This window comes from Passer domesticus, chromosome 3 (genome assembly GCF_036417665.1).
Source record: "Passer domesticus isolate bPasDom1 chromosome 3, bPasDom1.hap1, whole genome shotgun sequence".
In the NCBI taxonomy this organism is placed as follows: domain Eukaryota; kingdom Metazoa; phylum Chordata; class Aves; order Passeriformes; family Passeridae; genus Passer; species Passer domesticus.
Window position 1 is genome coordinate 4,847,747 of NC_087476.1, and position 21,619 is coordinate 4,869,365.

The window sequence follows — 21,619 nt, forward strand, 5'->3', positions numbered from 1 at the left end:
GTAGCCTGGTAACTGTGTCACCCAGTGCAGTGTAGAGTGACAAGGGTCACCCTCACACCTGCAGACCATTTGGCACCATCTGATAACACCAATAAAATTATACCCCTCTGGTCTCCTAAGTCCCGTGGCTTCCTGAGAATAAACCCTGTCTCTCAGGACGTGCCCAAAAGATATTTGGGACAATTCAATGAGCCATTCTAACATTTTAGTAACTTGGACAAGTGCAATCTGATGACTCACAGTGTGTGTGGTTTACCTTGGTAGCATAGATGCAACCACTGTGCCTAGGGGCAGTTTCTAATACTACAGAGCATCTCTGTTGGTCCACGGTCCCTTTTAGGAGACTCATTGCACACCTGGTCCTAGACAAAGTTTGGATTCTTCATTATCACCTTGTAAGTGCTGTCTTTTGGGACATGGGTATAATGGAAAAAGTGGTAAACTCAGCTTGTTTTTCTTTAGAAGGTCCTTCACCGTGGAGCTATAAGCAAGAAAACTGTGCCAAGCTGTGCTTAAGCTGGTTTTACCCTTCACTTTATGACAGTGATACAAGCTGGGAACAGAGATCTTGGATAGCTCTCTCTTGACTAAGAGGAGATGCAGAAACCAATTTCCTGCTGTGCTGCTGGACCCCATCCAAGCCTGATTTCTCTAAATGTTCATCATCTGCATGGACCTAGACACCGACTGCTTGAAAAGACAGCATCACCCCAGCCTTTCAGGCAAAGAGAGGTATTCAGCAGAAATGTATGTAAATGCAGCATACAGTTTTAATGAATCAGGTCCTTAGAGGAAAAACAGTTCCTTTCAACAACTGAAAACAGTCAGTCATTCTGGCTTCTAAACAATCCACTATCCCCAGTCGGCCCTGTCAGCACTGCTCCTCTCTCCTTCCTCCAACCTCTACTTTCTACCTGTTGAAAAAGTTAATCTTAAAAGTTCTTTCATTTTAACAAAGGAAAGTGTCAGAACCAAGTGTGCAATTAAGTTCCCTTCTATCTTCACGTGTCAAAAGTCTTTACTGAATGTTGGCAGATTGAAAGAAAAGAAAAAAAACTTTTTTATTATACATGAAAACCTGCAAAAGGCAGTAACCTACTTTTTTTTTTTCAAGGGGATTTCTAGGCAAAGTGGTGTCTCAGAGCCTCCACTACCAGTAAAATATCACCTGGGGTAGTGACAGGGAGAGGGGTTGGCAGTTTTTTGCTAAGTTGGACAGTGATTTTGAAAAAGCAAAGGAAGATGGTTGTGCTATCCTAGAGGAGCACAGATTAATAAAAATAGTCATGGTCACTCTGCATAGGAGACATCTAATGATTTATGATACATTGTCAGATGATCCACTATATGAACAGAAAAAGAGAAAAAATTCTGAACTGAGTCAAAACAAGAGCCCAGGCAGGCCATGATCCCTACCAGTGGCCAGAGCAAATGTCTGGTGTTGAGTACAAGAGTGGGGCAAACATTACCCATGAATCTGATTTATTCTGAGTGTGGCAGAGTTGCCAGGTATCCAAGGACCAGATATCAGAGAAGTGTCATGAGCCAGATGCTGAGTAGTCTGTGCTGGCTGAAATCAATTCCACAATAAAATTATTATTCACAGTATTCTGATTTGGTCTTTGTGTGTAATCTGTCTCTCATAAGGAAAACCTTGTGCTGGGAAACAGTGGGATGCTTCCCATAGGATGCTGCATCTTTCCAGCAACTGGAATAGTTGACACAGCCTTCAGCAGTGCTACAACTGTCCAAGCTGCAAACTGGTCAGGTTCTGTCCCCTGCAGTAAAGCCTCTTAGGCTCTCCCATGCCTCTGCAAGGAAAATTGACCCATAAAATTGACCCTATAAAACCAGGTCCCACTATGTTTTTTTCTATTTCTATGTGAATTGAATGCATATCCTGAGACCTTTTTTTACATTTCTAGGGTTGATAGGCCAATAGCAACACTCTTTGGCCAAAATACTGACAATTCATTCTTTTTTTGGAGCATTTTGGTCCATCCAGAAAACCATTTACTTGCCCAGACAATCAGTGAAAGGAGGTGAGTAGAAAGGAAGAGAATAGTAAAAGACTGGTTTGTTTCATTGCTTATGCTTTTCTGACCCTTTCAGCTCTTTTTCAGCCTGTTTCATTCCCATCCTGCCATTGCTGATACTTGTGTTCATCAGTGAACAGTGCCTACACAGCCCAATCATCTCTTCCCATGACAATTATTAAGTAGAGCACTCATTCTTCATTGTCTAGTCCATAAAACTGTTAGAACAGACCATGGTACCATCCTGTTGCATCAATTTGTACTGTCCCAGGCAGGTGCTGAGTTTGCAAATGGAAGAGACCATTTCCATGAGGTAGCTTCAGGAGATGAAACAGTTTAAACTTCACAGAATGAATGTGATTTGTTCCATGATGGACAATGGTCCTGTTTTTGTTCTCTGTATTTCTATCAGCATGGTCTCAGACCAGGTAGGGCTGAGCAGGGCAAAGAAAAGAGTCAGTTAAGCTCAGTGGCTTCCATGTGTTGGCTTTTGGCATCTAAAGTATCATTTTTTAGCTTTCACTGGCCCATGGGCCACAGTTCTGTGCATGGCAGCTGAACTGTTTCCTCTCAGGGTGGGTGGATTGCTTGCTTACAAGGTCTGGATGCCCTTGATGTCAAGGAGGCCTGGGAGCTCCTACTGGACACTGGAGCCTTCATCAATGTGGACATTTAGGGCTCTGTTTCCTTACCCACATGCAGATTTGTAATACCCAAGACATCCATGGCTATGGCAGATACAACACAGTAACAAAAAGAGAACTGTGTGTCCCTGGAGCAGCAGCTCACGGCCAAACTAGAAACCCAGTTCAACTCCAATGGCAGTGCCTGCATGTGTTTGGGCAGCTGAACTGAGCCAATGAATTTGGATGTCTAAATCCATAATGGAAATACACCTGTGGAAATCATTTTACCCTTTCCACTTGTTTTTCCTCAGGAACAGACACATGAGCACTTCTGTGGGCTTCTGGCTCTGTCCCACAGTGGGCAGCAGCAGCACACACAGGCAGTGGCACTCCAGCTCTTTCCACAGACAAAGCTTGCCATGAGTGATCTTACCACTGTGTTGGTTTTGGTAGAAGCATAATAATGCCCTGCTTTTCCTGGTGTCAGCACTCACAAGCCCATGAGTGAGAGCAGTTTTGGAATTGCTGAAATTGCCAACCTAGAGCTCCAGTATGGCTGGTGAGCATTTGAAAGTTGTGATGATTGCCTAGAGCTCTTTGCACCAGACATGTGAAGCGTGGCTGGGAAATGCCATGCTGATGTTGTGATGTCATGGACTTGTGTCTCCTGAACACCTGGGCAGGAATGGGAATCCCTGTTCTCCTTGCAGGCAGGAGAGGGCAGTAGTAACACACACATTGACCCATCTGTCCTTGTTACCAGCTCTGACTGCAGTAGGATGTGGCCTTTCTATTACTGACAGACCTCTCTGAGTAATTTCCGGGTGCTTTTAACTGATAGGACGGGGAAAAAAGTAATTTTCTTCCTAACAAGTGCTGGATAACAGCCTACAAACCTGAAGTTCATGGGGGTTGGAGGCAGTCCATGCTCATGGTACCTCATCTCAGTAGGGAAGGAGACTGAGAAAGTGGATATGGGGTGGTGGGAAAGGGCACTGAGATTCTTGAATGGCCCTGAGTGGCACAGCCTTTGGGGACAGGACTTAAAAGTGACCCACCAATTATTACAACCCATGGCTTTGTGATTTCCCTAGAACCAGGCAAAAATGAGGAAGATTTGCATCATTTTGGTTGAATTGTGTTCCGTGAATGGGACAAATCCTCAGCTAGGAGGCAGGATGTTAAGGGGCTACAAAGCAATGGGGAGCTTGCAGACAGGAATATCTTCTGGCCAGCTGGTATATCCTCATGCCTCTGAAACCCCTGGAGCCCTTAAATGTGGATAGAAGTAAGAATAATATAATAATCCACTTACATTATTCCTTTTAATTTACAGGGGAATTAGGAATGTGGTATATGAGGTCTCTCATCACATCCAGAAAATTCCCACTGATCCACATAGTGATGCTTTTATCACCCCAGGGAAGGACCACAGACCATATTCGTGGGATTCACAAGCATGAGATGTTTGAGTGCATCTCATCTCTGGATCACTGCCAGGGCAAAGTGCTCTGGATACAAGAGGGACACCAAGGCCAGGAATTTTGCCAAAGCAGAAGGACATTGGGATACACAGGACAATCCTGTTGCTGGTCAGCCCTTTCCCCTAGTGCAGGGAAATTCCTCCCTGTCGAATATATCACAGCCTGGAAGGGCTTTCAAACACTTCTAGCACAGAGGGGATGATTTCAGAGCTCAGATTTGTGGTCTCAGCTCTACTTCAGCCTCAAATATAATGCTGCAGTGAGCACAGCAAGACTGCAAACGTGTTCAAGGTTACCCCACACAGTCAGACCACACACCTAGGGCAGGTCTGCCCTGCTCCACACAGACTATTTATTCCTGTTTCCCATGGCTCATGAAGGCTAATTCTTCCCTCATCAAGGCTAATTAACCTAGATGAAATGTTATCCTAACATGATGTTACTGCTCCAGGGAGACGAGTGGCTTGTTTAGAGTGAAGTCTGATGCCTCTTTGTGTCTTTAATGTCTTTAGCAAAGCTCCCCTGCTGTTGTACATTGTTCCAGTGCCTTTGACTTCAGGGGAGCTCTTGCAGTTTGCATCCAGAGAGGATCTGTCCTGCAAACCAGCTCTCCCTCAGCAGACTAATGGTAATTATCCAACAGTAACCAGCACTTCAGCAAAGGCTCAGATCTCCTGCTCGCACACAAACAGGAGACAAAGCCAGTTTCCATCCCATAGATCTTACCATGTACTAATACCCTCCATTCTCATCTAAACCAAAGCTTCTGGGAAGATGTACGTGCCCCCTTAACCACAGGCAATGAGAGCACAACCACTAAACCTCCACTGCAGTAAATAAGGTCCCTCTTTCAGCATCTCCGAGGAGGATTGCTCCCCCCCAGTCAGTGAGCTCTGTTGTGATAGCAGTCACCACAATCCCAGCTCCATACTCCCACTCCTCCCTCCCCCAGCCCACAGATCCAACATGGAGAAGTGACAGACCGATTTCTTTTTTCGCTTCCCCTCCCTCCTTACTTCGTCGCTAGGATCATCTTTTTCCTCGCTGTCTGCTCTTTCTGTTCCATGTGCTGTCTGGCAATGTGCTCTCCTACTGCCTTGGCAGGGAACTCTGTTTCACAGGTGTAGCCGAAATCTCTGGCCAAATGCAGTGCTTCCCCTGCGGTCAAACAAAATGGGTCAGTCATTTCTTAGGGTTATTATTATCACCTCATCATCATCATTATATTGTTGTTATTATTGTTACAGAATTTATCGCAGTTTTGAAAAAAAAAAAACCAAACATTAGCAAGTCACTTCTGTAGACAGACATTCTCAGGTTAGTTACACATTTCAGCCCAACTGGCCTGAAATGTTGATGTTTAGCCATCAGTTGGTGCCAGGCAGAAGATAGGAAGGATATTCCTCTCATCAGATGGAAGGATGTCCCTCTCAGGAGAAAATACTGGCCAAGACACTTGGCCCTGTCTTGCCACCAGTGAGTATTGGGCAGCTGCCCAATTTTGCAAGCCCTGTTCATCATCAATATTCAAGGTATGGAAAAGAGGAGAAAATAGGAATAAACAACTTTGAAAAACTGAGTCAGCCTTTGGTGCTTCACTGCCTGTGTCTAATGGAAGAAGAGCCCTCTACCCCAGGAAAAACCCGTGGGGATAACCCACATTCCAGTACATTTGCTTAGAGGTTAAGCCAACACTACAAGTGTCCCACACCAGAGAAGAGCAGACTCTAAGGGAGAACTCAATAAATAATTTTCTTTCCAGAAGGATTGCAAACAAAACTGACCAGGCAAAACAATAAGGGAAAATGATGAAGAAGGCAGTTGGACTGAGCACCTCCCTACCTCACTGCAAAGACTGAACACAAGGACCTAACTCTGTGCTGACTGCCAAATGCCTCTGGAAGAACAGGACCCTCTTCACTAGCTCAGAGAATCCAGAATTTAATTTTAGGGTTTACTGAACACTCTGACCTGCACGCTGTGACTCTGACAACCTCGGTGTGGGATTTATCTGATCAAAAGCAGCTGCCTGGATTGTGAACAGCTGTGCCTAAGTCAGTCTTTGCCTGGTGGGAAATAGGCATTTCCAGATGACACTTGCTCTCATCTCATTGCAGAAAGAAGAAATAGGTCAGCTACCAGAAGCGTGTGTTGAAGCACATCTGCATGAATGACTAACAGAGATGTGCTCCAGAATAGTTTTGGAGTTCAGGGGTTGTAGGTTTTTTTCTTTTCTTTTTTTTTTCAGAGTTGTGTGTTTGATTGCCATCAGGAGAAGCGGCATTGGACTCTGGCTCTTTGAAGTTCAAAAGTCTGATGCTGTCCAGAGGGATACAGGACATGCAGCTCCTCACTTTGAGAATATCTGCAGTGGAATTCATCAGATTAAATGTCAATATTGATGTCTGACTTAATACTTTCAAGTCAATGGAGACAAAGTAGCACTTGAAGCATGTAGCATCCTATACTAGCGTAGAAGACAAAAAGGAATCAGAGGAATTATGGAAAGTCTAGATTAGAACTCAGGAAATCACCTTCTGCTGACAGCATTGCCTTAGATGAGGTTATTCAAGGCTTTTCCAAGCCCAGTCTTAAATGTTTCCAGCTATGGAAATTCCACAGCTGTTCTGAGCAACACAATAAAATGTTTAATTACAAACTTAACTTCATTTAATCATGAAATTAAATCATAAAACCCAGAACTGCTGATTTCTCCCTATTTACTATGATCTGACATGAGAAGGTGCAACTGCAATGAAGGTGGGGAGATGAATCCCATCCTCAGCAAGGCTTGGTTAAGCCAAGGAAGAGGAGAAGTTCCATGGAAACAGTGGTCCTGTGCCAGGGACAGTATGAGGAATAAGAAACTGCATGCACTGACCTCTACTTCAACTCTCTTCTCCTTCTTTTGAGATATTATTTTCTCCCCTTCTCCCACTGGAGTTTTCATGGAAAAACACCTTTTGATTCCACAAGAAAATGCTTTACTGTGTGTTTATCTGCCCCAATTTATTCAGGTACTGACAAAATCCATGCACCACTCCCAGGCAATCTGTTTGCTGATACCAGCCAGCTACAACCTCTGCAACTGTAACAAACTTTACAGCAAAAATTGAAGATTATTGTCAAAATCATCTGCTTTCTTTGGATTATTTTTAAAACACGATTTTCCATATTCTTAAAAAGAATGAAGACATTAACAAGCAATCAGTATCTCTGAGCTGGAAGGAGAAAAAAATTCCACTTAGTTTGGAGCTTCTAGAAAAGTAAAATAATTTTCAGTGAAAACAAAATGTGTTAAAATTGTGATAAAATAACAGAGAATCAGAATGAACAGGCATAGAGCTGACTGATTGCTTTGTATTTCAAATATCTGTCCCAGGCTTCTTCATGGGTGAGAAAGGGTACAAATTTAAGCCATAGCTTTTACATTTCTGTAGAGTGGTTTCCAAATGTCTATTTCAGATACGCTTTTAATCTTCCTTAAATAAAGATTTACAGAGTAAATCTATTGCAGAAGAGCATCAGGTTTTCCTTTTCAACTAAATTCTGTTAAAATACTTTATAGGTTTATCTTCATTCCAGCATGGAAAGAAAATAAAAGTCAAACCCTTTGAAGCTGTCATCAGGTGGAATTGCAGTTCTCCAGACAGTTTCATCATAGTCCCAGTCAGTCCCAGTAACAATACAAGGAATGTAGACAGCAAAGAATTTAAACATTTAGCCTTTGGAAAAGTCTTGGTTTCTTCAAGAGAACAGAGCTTTTTGTGTTGAAATGCAGGCATTCATTTAACATGGTCAACAACTAAGTGACTGAAATGTGACTGTTTCCACTTGCTGTTAGAAAAAAGGGAATGAAAATGTGAATTCTCATTCAAATTTATATTTACAAAGATGGTTTATATTATTTGCTAGAGCTGAGAAAATTATACTAAACTGTCCTGATAATCTGAGAAAATTATTCGAAAGTATAAAACCTGTCTCGAGCTGGGATTGTGACTGTGATATAAAACCATTTGAGCAAAAAGAAACAAAATTACTTATCTCTTCATGGATATGGATTAGTAAAAGTGTAACTACAAATGTAATTACTGTTTTTAATTAAGTAATAATTAAAATAATTTAAATTAAAATTTAAAATATTTTTTCTAGAAATAGAAAGCTCACATATGCTGAAAATTCATGTTAGAGCTATGCTATATTTATTCATATAAACATGCATATAGGATAAGGAGCAGGCATACTGAATTCTAACTACAAATTCTAAATAAAACAAAAAATTTAAAAATTTTGTACTTGAGAACACTGCAGAGCACAATTTCTCCTATCTCATTGTTGAGCAAAGATGTAATTTTAAACCAGGACCAAATGATGATTTGATATTTAGAAGTGTACTGTGATATACATTTTTTTTGTGAATAGATATCCCTTTGATTTGTACAGTAGGATTAAATCTACTTGGTGGGGGAAAGTAGTTTATACAAAATGTCATAGAATATGTTCTTTCTTTTTCTACAGCGTAATTCAGACAAACATTTACTTTGGAAGAAAATGTGTAAATGTTGGAAGTGTGGATGAACTGACCTTTTTTCTTTTACCTTAGATTTCCCATCTTCTGCCTAGTTGTTATTTACCTCACGGCAGGAATCATGATCAAGGTAGAAACAGCTAAAACCCCTGTCTGTTATAGTTACTTGCCTTGTTCCAATCTAAATTCAACCTGAAATCCAATTTCCCCGTGTGTGACACCCCCAGCTCTTTCCTCCTGCCGGGATAAAGAGCAGATGTTGGGAATCTCGGGCTCTCCTTAAACCCAGCTCTGCATCTCCTGGCAGCGCTGCCTCTCCTCCGCAGCGTGACAATTGACCTGAGAGCCTTGCGTGATGGAAAAGGACAAGTGCTGGAGCAGAACTGGCGGGGACAGCTCTGGGAAGCCTCGGTGGGGAGAGCAGCACCTGGGAAGGTTTCTGTGGGCAGGTGCAAGGAGCGGCGTGAGGGTCCCCCGGGGCCAGCAGGAGTGAGAGCTGCTCCTGGGCGCAGCCAAGGCAGGAGCTGTGTCCCCAGGAGAGGGACACTCGGCATCTGAGCCTCCCACTCTCTCCTCGCCTGTGCCTCCTCCGGATGCTCTACCCAGCAGAAATGTTACTCAGGGGGGAGGAGGGACAGGCGGGAGGTGGAAGGAAAGTTTATTCTATTTGTAGGGTGAGAAGGGAGGAGGAACAAGTGGAAGGATATTTAAACAAAGGCTGGTGGGGGAGAAGTGTGATAGTTGAGAGCACGATGAAAAAAGAAACCACTGACCTGTTTTTCTCAAGAGCTTTGGTCCCCAAATGATGAATGTCATTAATTCTGTGTCTAGGAAATTTAGTGTCTTAATCAGGTTTGACAGAAAAACAAACTCTAGAATTTTTTATTAGTTTTTCTTTTTTTTTTCTTTTTTTTTTTTTTTATCTGATGGTTAAAAATCATTCATGCACTGCTTTAACCTGCATCTGCAATCACATTTATGCTTTGTAAGTGACCCATCCAAACAGAAGGGGACACATCCCCTCTTTTCACATCCTTCCTTGCACCCACTGGAGAAGCTTTTGACTCTTTTGACCCCGCAGTAAAGCTTAGCCTTGGAAAGACTAGTATTTATCTGAGAAGCTATTATTTTACAGCTAATATGTAAGAATTTTCATTTTGGAGCTCGTAACAAAAATGACCTTTCCCTCCATCTAGTCCAGGCACTAGAGGGCATCCCTCGCCTGCAGGTTGCACAAAGATGTGTCCCCAAACTGCTCAGGAGAGTCCTGCGACACTGACTTCACCCTCCCTGTCTGTCTTCCCGCTCCTTGTGCTGATTTATGTGCATGACAAAGAGAACAGAACCGATCTGTCAAACAATTCTTATTTTGGGCCGCAGACGCCCCTACCAAAGTCTCTAAAGATGCAACCTGATCCAGCCAGCACTAAGCATCCTACAGCAGAGCAGAACTCCAAAGAGAAAAAACTTTGCAGAAAACAGGAGGCCACAGAGTAATTTTCATAAAATCTGGACCTTCATGTGACAGCCACAGCCTAGAAATAAATTTCAGTTCCTCCTTGAGCTTAGCAGACTCCCCAAAACTCAATTATTTCAGTATATTTTAGAGGAAGAGAAGTATGTCATAAAGAAGAAGAGTCATACCAGAGATTTTTGACTTGGTTTTGGTCAATAAACATAATAATGCAAATAATTTTGCCTTATCCTACATCACACAGATATTCAAGAGGTTGGGCATGCTTTTACCTTAAAGAGATATTAAAACCTCAATATATTGAAGACTGTGAGGATCTTCAGTAATAATGAATTTAGAACCATCTAAAGAAGTCAAGAATGACACAATCCTGGGTTCTTGTGAGAGGTCCACAGAGTGTACGTGATATTTTAGAGATTTAATAAAACAAAAAAATTGTTATTATTATTTCAACTTCTGTATGGCTATCAACAGAAAAAGCTCCTGTTGCCGTCTCTCTGGATTCTCTGAACCACAGAATAAACCTGTGTCATTCCATTTCTGCCTCTTCCAGCAGCAGGAACCATTGACGGATGGTTTTCCTTGAAGAAATTGTGCAGTTCCACCTGGAAGGAATATCTGCATGTCCAAAGTGAGAACAGCTTATACCACCAAGAATTCAATGAGCACCACCAAGTTTGACCCAGAATTGGTTACACAGACAGGAAATGAGGTTCACTTAGTTTTCTGTGGGAATGTTAACATGGAGGTGCCATTCCCAAAAATTCCATGGGATAAAATTCACAGTTAGCATATCCAGGCAAAAAGGTCTCTGCCAAAGTGAACTCAGGCACATCAGATTTATCTTTAGGACCCACAGCAAAGCAGTCCAAGAACAGAAGCAACACCAACATAGGCTTGGTAGCAGGTTTGCTACTGGCTTTGAATAAAGGGCAGGGAGGTGGGCACAGCTCCATTCCTAGGAAGAAGGAATCTAACCCTGACTTACAGTAAAGGTTCTCAGCCATCAGCCCCAGGCCAGCAGTTGTCAGACAGGTTCCTCCCTCTCTCTCAGTCTCTGATGGATGAATAACTAGTCACATAGAATCCCAGAGCCATGGAGTGGTCTGTATTGGAAGAAATCTTAAAGATAACCCAGCTCCACACCCTGCCATGGGCAGGGACAGCTTCCACCATCTCAGATTGCTCCAAGCCCTGTCCAGCCTGGCCTTGGACACTTCCAGGGATCCAGGGGCAGCCACAGCTTCTCTGGGCACCCTGTGCCAGGGCCTCAGCACCCACACAGGGAAGAATTCCTGATTTCAGCTTAAAGCCATTGCTCTGTTTACTAATAAAACCCAGCTGTGATTAATCTGCCCTGACCCGAGATGCCTGAAGGTGGGAACAGCCCTTGCTCCTCTAACTTGGTACCTTTTCTAAGACTGTAATTCCATGAGAGCTTTCTCTTGCAAGCAGGTGGAATATGGACACACCTGTATTTCAGAGCAGCCCCACTGAACTTCCCTGTGCTCAGTGACCCCTGAAAATCTCGGTCCCTTGTCACAGATGCTGAAAATCTCCAGTGTTGACGATTTCTGTCTTGAAGGATCTCCACCCCTTGAGATAATAAAAAACTCACAAAGTCCTAAGCAAGCTCTTCTCATTGACCCTGCTTGGAGCAGGAGGATTGGCCTGAGAGATCACCAGAGGAGTCTTCCAGCCTCAATCCTTCTGTAATTCTGTGGTAATACGTTCTGAGACCTCAGCCTACTTGCCTAGATCTGTATGGCCCTTTCAGGCTATGATTGTAGAAGGTATTGACCTTTAGGATGAGCTGAGTTCTCTCAGCATCAAGGAGGAGGGATCTGAAATTCCCAGAGCTGCAACTCACAGCCAAACAACAAACTGGGTACTTAGTAGATTCACCCAGAACAGAAGAGATGCAGGTAGAGTTTCTTCCCTTTGCCTGAGGGGTTTGAACCTGCATCTCCCAGCTGAAGGTTTGAAGAACCTGGCAGTATTTGGTGAATGATATTTAAACAACAAATAAAGGCCAAGAAAGTATCTCCTGAGCCTGTCTAGATATTATCTGAAAAGAGATTTCATTCATTTATGTGTGTGGGGAAAAGGCTTGTCTAAATATTATGCTTTCTTATGGGAGACAAAAAAAAATCATCACATTTTTGGACCAGCTCCAGGAAATTCATAAGTTAAAAAAAAAAGGAGGATAAACAAACCTACTTACAGAGTTAGTATAAGACATTCATCTCTCTCACAAGAACACTCAGAACATCGATTTGTAAGCATAAATCAATGCTGAGGAAACTGCAGGACCAAGACACTTGCTGGGAGCCAAGATATCTCAGAGTAAACTTCCATTCTGCCACTCACTCTTTCTGTGGCTTTAGGCAAGTCAGGTCTCTTTATACAAAATACAGATTATGGAATTTAACCCTATGGCTGAAAAGGGTTGCACGCCATGAAACATTTTAATTATGGTTATTTTATATTGCAATATTAGAGACCCTACCTTCTACCAGGGAAGTCAGAAGTGTGACATTTGCTGCTTTTCTTCTTCCTGCAGGCAAATTTAGTCCAAGTCTGTCTAATTTTTCTCGCAAGCAGCGTCCTCCGTTCTTGGATTTTGCTCTGTCATGAGAGAACAGCAGGAAAGAGAGATATTTGTCATTATTCTGCACCTTTCTCCCATATAAGCCTAGAAATTGTGCATACTTCATTGACAAATACGTGGGGTAATGCCTGCAGTAGTGACATCCACGGGAAATATTTCAGAGTTGTATTCTTAATTTCCTGCCTGCTCTAGGTGATTCTTTAATCTAGGTGATTCTTTAACACCAGCTTTTTGGCAGAGTTAGAGGTTTTAATGTCTGTCATGGGGGCATCAGATCTTCAGGCAGTTTCCACCTAGTGGAGCCCAGTTACCTGATTTGGGCATGACACCTGGGGTTACAGTGACTGAATGTAAATATTGACAGTGAAAACACTTGTACCTGATTTAGCCAAGCCAGGCTCCAAAGACAAATTAGAGAGAAACAGGACCTTCTAGAATTAGATTAAACAGATATCCACAGTGAGTGAACTTTACTCATCTGGCCTGTCTGACTATTAAAGGAAGCCAGATATCTATTTAAATGTAGATGTCTATGTGGAAACCAGCTCTATCCCTCTATAATATATGTAGAGACCTGGGCTTTTAGAACTGTTGTCTACAAAACCCAAAACTCACAAGTAAGAAGGCCAAGGCCACAGGAAATGCTGAAGCTAAAATCTCAGCCATCACTGGTTGTCTGTGCCCCTATGCCAAACACCTCCATCCCAATGTTCTCACAAAATGGGTCCTGGTGTGTCCCAGCTGCTTTCTGTGGCACCTCAGTGTTTGAGGCATTTCAGACAAATCCACCTATGCAGCAGATGTAGGTTCAAATTCTTCCTCAGCCTGAGGGAATTTTAACCTGTACCTTTCAAACAAATGCAGTAGTCAGCTGACAGCAAATAACTAATGTTAAAATACTTAAACAATGAATAATACAGTGACTGGAACCCTGATATCTCCCATCCCAAATGAATTGCCTGTCCATTAATTAGATAAAAGTCTACACCTTTGCTTTTTGTACAAGACATACATCATTAACCCCAGACAAGACTGAGGGGCCATCAGCTTACAAAAAATAATCACTAAGTAACAAAAATAATTAACCAAATACTTTGAGGTTCATGTTCAAGTTCCTTCAGATAGAGGAGGAAACCAAACATGGAATATCACCGTTTGGATGATTGTTTTTATGCATTAAAAAATACCACAACTTTGGCCACACTGTTTGTCAGGAAATATCTTCTGAAAATATTTTTTTTTTATTCATAAGAACACTTTATTCCCAAAGCAAGCTATTTGGGAAAATAGGCAACCAGTGACTGCTGACAGGATAAAAAACAAGCCTTCAAGGTCTCAGGCAAACAATCAATGAGATTTTGTTTTTTTACATCTTTCCTGGTCAAATACAGAGGGCTTGAGCCTATTGCCTAGCTGTGAAACTCTCAGTTACAACCTGACCAAATCTCCTCCATTGCTCTCTCTGATTCATAAAACTGAATTAGCACATCCAAACTGCAGACAGGGAGGAGTCCCTGGCTTTTGCAAACTCCATGCCCAGGGTTAATTTGGGAGAGGAGATATTTAGTCTGGGTCAAAAACCTGTGGGGATCATTCAAGCATTTTAACAGAGGAGAGAAGTGAGCCCCCATGTTCAAGTCGATGCCCTTGAATACATAATAGCTTGCACTGTATTGATGAAATCTGCAGCACAAGTATTTAAATGAAAATTAGCTGAAGGTTTCTCCAGAATGAAACAAATAAAGGGCAAAATTTTGGTGAATGTAGGTTTTGGATTCCAATGCCCATAGAGGCAGTTGAATGGGACTTATGCCTTGAAAACAATTTATGGTCTATAGTCATTATTCTCCAAGATGTGTCAAGACAGCTCTGGAGTGCCTGCATTTCTCAGGCTGGTTAAAGTGACTTTCAGTATGAGCAGGAGGATCAGTGTGGCCCTCAGTGCCAGCAGTGAAATAGCCGATGACTTTCCAGCTAGTTTTGATCAAAGGCTGTTGGAGCAGCAGATGCCATCTGAGCTGACGCCTCAGGGACACCGTGACTTAGATGTGCCTGGCTGGATTACAGTTGCCTCCTGGTTTTCCTCTTGCAATGAGAGGCACAGTGTGCCCTTTTCCTTCTTTCTGCTCCTGCTCTCTGCTGGTGTCCGCCCTGGTCAGTGAAGGGTCAGAGGTAAAACTTACCTAAGTATTCCCTTCTCCCCTAATATCTAACAACGAGAAAAGTAAAACCAGCTTATTCTGGGGGTTTTTTGTGCTCAAAAAAACATGCAGGCAAAGGAAGAAAACCACATCCCTACACCTCGGTGTTTTATTGTTTTGTTGAGGGAGGGCTGTAACTATAGTAAAATGATTTGCTTTGAGATTGTTTCTTAGCAAGAGTTTAGATTTGTAGGTCTGGTGAAATTTTCCACACATTGAATTTCTGCTCAAAACAAGTCAAAGCAACATCTATCCACGTCTGATGAGTAACTGAACAGAGGAGGTCAAAATAATCAGTTTGATGAAAAATGTAAACTTGGTAATTCTCCAGTGTTCCCTCCTGATCCATCCCCTTCTGTTCACCTCAAGTGCAAAGTAGAGAAAAGAATAAAGCCTATTTGTTGAAAATAAAAAAAAATTACAGCAATTGTCTAGGAGTTGTTATCCTCACCTTCAACTTACCTTCTCAAAATACCTCCGAGGAGGGAGGCGTTGAGGCATTCTGGTGGTGAAAGGCGCCTCTTCACCTCTGCAATGGTCACCTTGTACTTGGAAGTGGAGCTGAGCAGGGACAAGCGACCAGGAACGGAGCAGAACAGGTCAGTGGGGTTGACAACACAGGTGCCACCTTCAAAAAAAGGAAATATTAAAATGAGGGAAACCTCTTCTTTGTTTTGGCAAACTCAGCCATGAAGAACAATTCTCTTGTGGTTCTCTTGTGGCCGGTTATGTTTGGTTTTTCTCAGGGCATGTGTGGTTTGGCTTTCTGTAATATTATTGTTTTGAGAAAAATGTGTTGGAATTTCAGTGTGGGAATAGTGAATTATTAAGAATTACAGTCAAAACATCTTGTTATGGTTATTTAATATCATTTGATTTCATGCTCTGAAAAAATCCCTGATCCAATCTAGTATGATTAAAAAATGAGATTGAACCCTCACTCACAATTTAAAAAAAACACAGTTTGTGAAAATATTAGGACATTAGTTCTAATGAGAAATGTTAAATTTAACTCTCATAACAGTATCTAGGATTACAACGATGTAAGAACACTATGGGTGTGCAGTGATTTCCAGCAAGAACAGCTTTCCACACCTTTGAACTCATAAATTCCTTCCAAAGTTAGGTCAAATCCTCAGCTGATATTAACGATTGAAATCTATTGAGCTACACCAGTTTATCTCAGGTTAGCTCTGCAATTGTTTGTTTCTTGAGAGTGGCAATTACTTGGCCTGGGTCTAAAACTGCTGAATGATCACCAAATCTTTCAGTCAAGACCGTGATCAATAACTCCTCAGGCAAAACTGAGCTTTTAACTTAAAGTTAGTATGAGAGAGAGAAAGGGAGAAAACTTTCTCTTCAACTGTTCCAAGAGAGTAGAACAAACTCCCAGGGAAAAAAAAAAGAAATAATCTTAAGGACTAACACACATTTCATCACCAAGCACAAAACACTTTTCTTTGACCTGCCTTCTCCAACCTGACTACAACAAAAAAATTCTGTGGAAGAAATAAACCTTACCACTGCATGCACTATTATTCCCTGGGGGAAAGATGAGAAAAAGAAGAATGAGCTGCATATGACAGTGATACAAAATATCATATAATTCAATGCACTACTAGAAGGAGTTCAGATGGTTTATGTGAGAATGATGAAGTGAAGACCTTCTTAGAGCAGAATTAATCTGTGCTCATCACTCATGTTTAAAGGAAGCATACTGTATCTTTTAAAATACCTTGATAGTTTCTTTTTTCCTGTGAACACCTTAATCTTTTTTAACTACAACAGCTCACTTTGTTGCGCTTAAAAAAATTTATCTTCTAATCTGAATTCTATAATGAGAATAGAATAGAATAGAATAGAATAGAATAGAATAGAATAGAATAGAATAGAATAGAATAGAATGACAATTAAAAGGTCCTTTTAGGCAAGATCCTACACCTTTTTCTTTATCAACTTACACAGGCAGCCCTTTTAAAATTAAGGTGACTCTGTTCCACTTCTCACAGAGACAGACTGAAGGATGAACCTTCATTAATGCAGACTATTGCTTGCTTACATAAGGCAAACAGAATTTCTTTCCAAATATTTCAGCTCTTGAAGGTATATTTAAACATTTGTGCTGACAGCAACACCAGAAAAGAACATCTCTTGGTATCAATCCCAGATGGGTGAGATCCTGACTCAGTACAGCAGGGTATTTTATGACTTCTAATTATGTTCCAGGGCAGATATTAGTGTCCACTTCTTAGACAAGATATAGAGACAATTCATGCATCACCAAAATATAGGCACATCAAGGGCACTGATGCACATTTTTACACAGCTCAAAGCTACAATTAATGAGCTCTTGCGCTCAAACACAGAAATCTGGCGCCACACGCCTGAAATAATTTTGGGTCTGTGTTGTTTTGGCGTGTTTGGGTTTTCTTTGGTAGATTTTCTTTTTTTTTTCTTTCCAGAAACCTGTAAATATTTTCAAGCAACGTTTTCCAACTTCTGGTCTGTCAGGTACATTTGTGAAGAGCGTTAACACTGAGTAGATCTGTTTGTTTGGCATCTGCCACACAATGCACATACACACGTGTATATATATATACGTGTCAAGAAAACAGTAGCACTGTCTACATATTTATTTACTTCAATGAGTCTCTAGATTTTATAACGAGTGAGACTGTACTGAAATCAGTGTCATATTAAAGTTCATCTCCTTGCCAGGTTAAGCCAGTATGTGCACCCTTTATGCCAGATAAATAATTGTTCCTTTAATCCAAAAACCTGTTACCCTGCAGCTGCTCCTACCCTAACCAGAATTTACTGGAACACTTCTTATTACTATTTAGTAGAAAGTCGCTTACAGTCTGAAATATTTTAAAATATCATGCCTAAGCAACATGATCTAAACCAAAGCAATTCCAGGTAAGCCAGGTATGGGTTAAAAGTAAAAGAACTCAGCAAGTCTAGGTCATTTGCTTTCCAGAAACATGGGGAACAAGTAGCAAATTACAAGGAAGTAAAATCTATTGCATATAATTATTTCACTCTATTAATTATTCATTGACACAGCAACAGAGAGCGGTGTGGTGCTTTCTAGATGAAGATATGTCTTTGTCACAAGCTGTGTGCATTTTTGAAGGCATGAATTTCCTGCCACAAACACCACCTTGAGAGGAGATGTATGAAGTCCTGGCCTTTGCACCACTGGTAAACAGAAGAAGGCATAGAAGGCTGCTGGAAAGAGAGGAGAAAGGAGAAGGGCAGCCACACAGGAAGATGAGGGATTAGGTTTCTTGTCAAGAACAAGCTTCAGAGTATTCCTTCCTTCCTTCTGATCGTGTGTTAGAGTGATTTTGCAAAGCAGCTTAACATGAAGACCACAAGATATGTTTTAAGGTGAACTAAACAGCAGTGGCAACAACCAGCTTTTTTTCCTGTCAACACAATGCCACTGTAGGTGTTGCTGGAAAAGTCAATCTTTGCTTAATTGTTGAGCCAGTCTTGTCATAACAGAGTACTTGAGAGGTGGCATGCTAAGATTCCAGCAGAAGAAGCAGAAATAATGTCCCAAAACCGGAGTGGAAATGTTTTTCCTGAGCCTAGTGATTCAGCCTGGAGATCCCTATTACTCCCAGCAGTTTTTGCTGGCTTTGGAAATCTTTACAGACTGACTTCTAGAACCAGGACACATAAGACCCCTTCAGCTCATCAAATTAAGAGCCCCACATGCAGGAACAACAAAGAAATCTGCCCACAAATTTCTTTTTGCCACACAACAGTGTACCTAAAGAAGGGACTTGTGCAAGCTGTGGCCCTTGCACCCTGACTTGTTATCCATGACATTCATCCTATGGAAAAGCCAGAAAATGGAAAAGGAGAGCAGGCAGACAGTGAGATAACTGGTGGGATCATCCAGCTGATTGCCACAGTAATTTTGTGCTCTGAGTACCATGTGAAATGGGCCTGTGAGTGTTAAGAAGACTCTTTTTAGGACAGCTGTCTATTCCCATAGGGAAGTGAGTACGTGGTCTGATCTGACTTCATCTGTTGCCATGAGGTTCTACTTTGGAGATGACTGTAAATGGTGATGGTTGTGCTCTTACAGCCACAGAGGTCTGGAAACAGAGGCAGGACAAGATTTAGGCAAAGTGAGAATTATAATTTATATTGCAACAGATATATTAGCAGGGGAAAAGAAACAAGGGAAGATTCAGGCATTCAATCCCTTCTTTAAGGCTTTTATCTCATCCAACTCTATTCCATTACTACTTTATTCATGACAGAGTTTTAGTCTCTAATCTGTCATCTTCATGTTGATTTTAATAAATAAAATTTGGTTTTGCAATAAGCACAAGATAATAATGGATGGGAAAGGGAGATGCTTTGTGCAGCTGACCTCATCTAAATGACGGACCAAGGGCCCAAAACTGCTGTGTACTGAACCCCCAAATCACCTCAAGAGACTATATATAACCTATGTAGTTAAAGATTGGAAAGGGTTGGACTAGATGGCCTTTAAAGGTCTCTTCCAACACAAAATATTCTATGATTCTAATCTATGATTATTTTCAAGTGTCCTGAGAAAGAGGAATGACAAAAGACTAAGTTCATTTTTATTAGTTTACTCTGAGGACCCAATCCTTTTCTTTCTAACTGACTGGTTCATTTTCCACACAGGGTCCTCCTTCATAAGAATTGTGCTTTCGCTTTGTTTCCCAAGCCTAGAACAAACAAAAGTTAGGCTGTGTACTGGAAAAGGTAGTCAGAGCAAACATGGGGAGAGCATTTTCCCTCTCTTATTCCTGTCTCCGCATCAAATAGCACACGTGGGTACAAAATGCCAGCACAAGTGGTGATGGGTTGTGCAGATGACAGCAGGGAGAACAGAGCCATGCTCTAACCCACCCGTCTTGTCAGCACAATGAAAATCCCAATAACGCACGTGGTGAGGACGCTGGGTCTGTTTTGGTTGCAGGTTCCCTTTGTACAGATGAAGAGAACAATAGGGTGGATGGAGTGTGGTGGTTTGTTCTGATTTAGTTATTTGGGCACCTGCTGAAATGTAAGGCTCCCTTACACCATCAGAGTAAAATATTTGTGCATCTTTTCATTAATAAAACCAACATTCTGGAATATTTTTTTATACTTTTCATAAGCAATGTTTTTGTTTTTTTCAGGAATGATAGAGGCAAATGTCCGTCAATGTCACTAGATGGTTTTTACACTTTAAATACAATTTTTTCAAAAGTACATGTCTATAATTTCATGAATCCTTACGCTCTGCAAGGCCATCTTTTATTTGTTAATTGTAACAGCCACAATATGATGAGTGTTTTATATTCATTCAATAAAACATACACCCTTTCTCCAAGACATTCACCTGTATGTGTCATGCACCTGTGTAAGGAAACATCATAATACACTGGTGACAACACTGCAGAAGTGCTGTTTATTTTGTTTTTCAGCATATAGATGTTTGTGTGCTTGTGTATATTATTAAGTATAAGCACCTGAATGTCAACAGATTGATCTTATATGAAATATTAATAGCATGCTATGCTTTTTATTAGTCTATTATTTATATCTGCAGGTGCTGTTTGTAGGATCCTCCAGTTTATAGTTTATTTTTTGCCCTGTGCTGAAATTCTGGCAAGTTTAGAGTATGTTACAAAATAAAGACATTAGAATCTGTCTCTCCTTAGCTTTCTTCCCTTATCATGTAGCAAATGTAAACAAGCAGTTATCAGTACAGATTTTGTCAGTACTGTTTAATCCCATTTTCAGTTCCAAAAGGTCTATAAGCAATTTAAAATGCTCTCCAAATTGTCCTCACACGACCCAGTCATTACCATCATCAGCTAAATATTCAAAACTCTAAAACTAATCTACATTTGTCAGGAAAAATAAAAAGTACTGAAAGTTTTTTTGTTGTTGTTTTTTGGGGTTTTTTTTGGTTTTTTGGGGTTTTTTCCACTCAGTTATTCTTTTAGTTCAATTTAAGTTAACAAACTTTGTGTCATGTTGGTAGCCACATAAAACCAGCTCATACCATGAACGCAAACAATTCCAAGATGTCCCTCACTACAACATTCATGCCAAGAAAACAAAGACATGACTGCATGCACAGAACATGGGGAATTTTAAAATCTAAACCAAAAGATTCAGTAAGATTGAGGGTATCACCAGCAGTTTATAAGACCAGCCTCTCACCTACACCACATTTTTGAGGATATTAAGAACTGTAAGAGTTTTAAGTATATGCAAGGTTTAAAAAATAGCTTAGGAGAAGCAAGGTGGAAAAGAGAATATTACGAATAAATGGGTTTGTTACAGGAAACCAGCTTTAAAGATTGCATGAACATGTATTAATATCTCCTGCCCCCAGGACCAGCCCTCTGTTATCGAGGTATATCAGCACTGACACATCAGAACTTCTGCGACTCCTGGGCTGAAGGGTAAGATCCAAACCATACCCCAAAGAAAAGATATCTGCTTCATTCCTTTTTCCCATATACAAGGGAAAAGTATCTTCCCAATGCCTCTCCAGATGCTCTCCGTGCCACTGGCTTGGGAAAACTGCTGAGTGCAGCTGGAGAGTGCCCGTGTCCCTGTGCTGGTTCCTGCAGGACAAAGGCTTGGGCAGGCTGTGGGTGGTGTGGGTT

The 21,619-nt window shown here is 41.3% G+C and overlaps 1 protein-coding gene across 3 annotated transcripts in view; it reads right to left on the minus strand.

Annotated features, from left to right (window-relative positions):
* Positions 1–21,619, minus strand: part of TFAP2D (transcription factor AP-2 delta) — a 50,216-nt gene that overhangs the window by 17,812 nt on the left and 10,785 nt on the right. For all 3 annotated transcript variants that reach the window (XM_064411645.1, XM_064411646.1, XM_064411644.1), the window contains 3 exons: positions 15,423–15,588; positions 12,658–12,776; positions 5,163–5,304 (listed from right to left, as the gene is read on the minus strand). In XM_064411645.1, the coding sequence (XP_064267715.1) occupies positions 5,163–5,304; positions 12,658–12,776; positions 15,423–15,588 (427 nt within the window). The remainder of the gene's footprint in view (positions 1–5,162; positions 5,305–12,657; positions 12,777–15,422; positions 15,589–21,619) is intronic.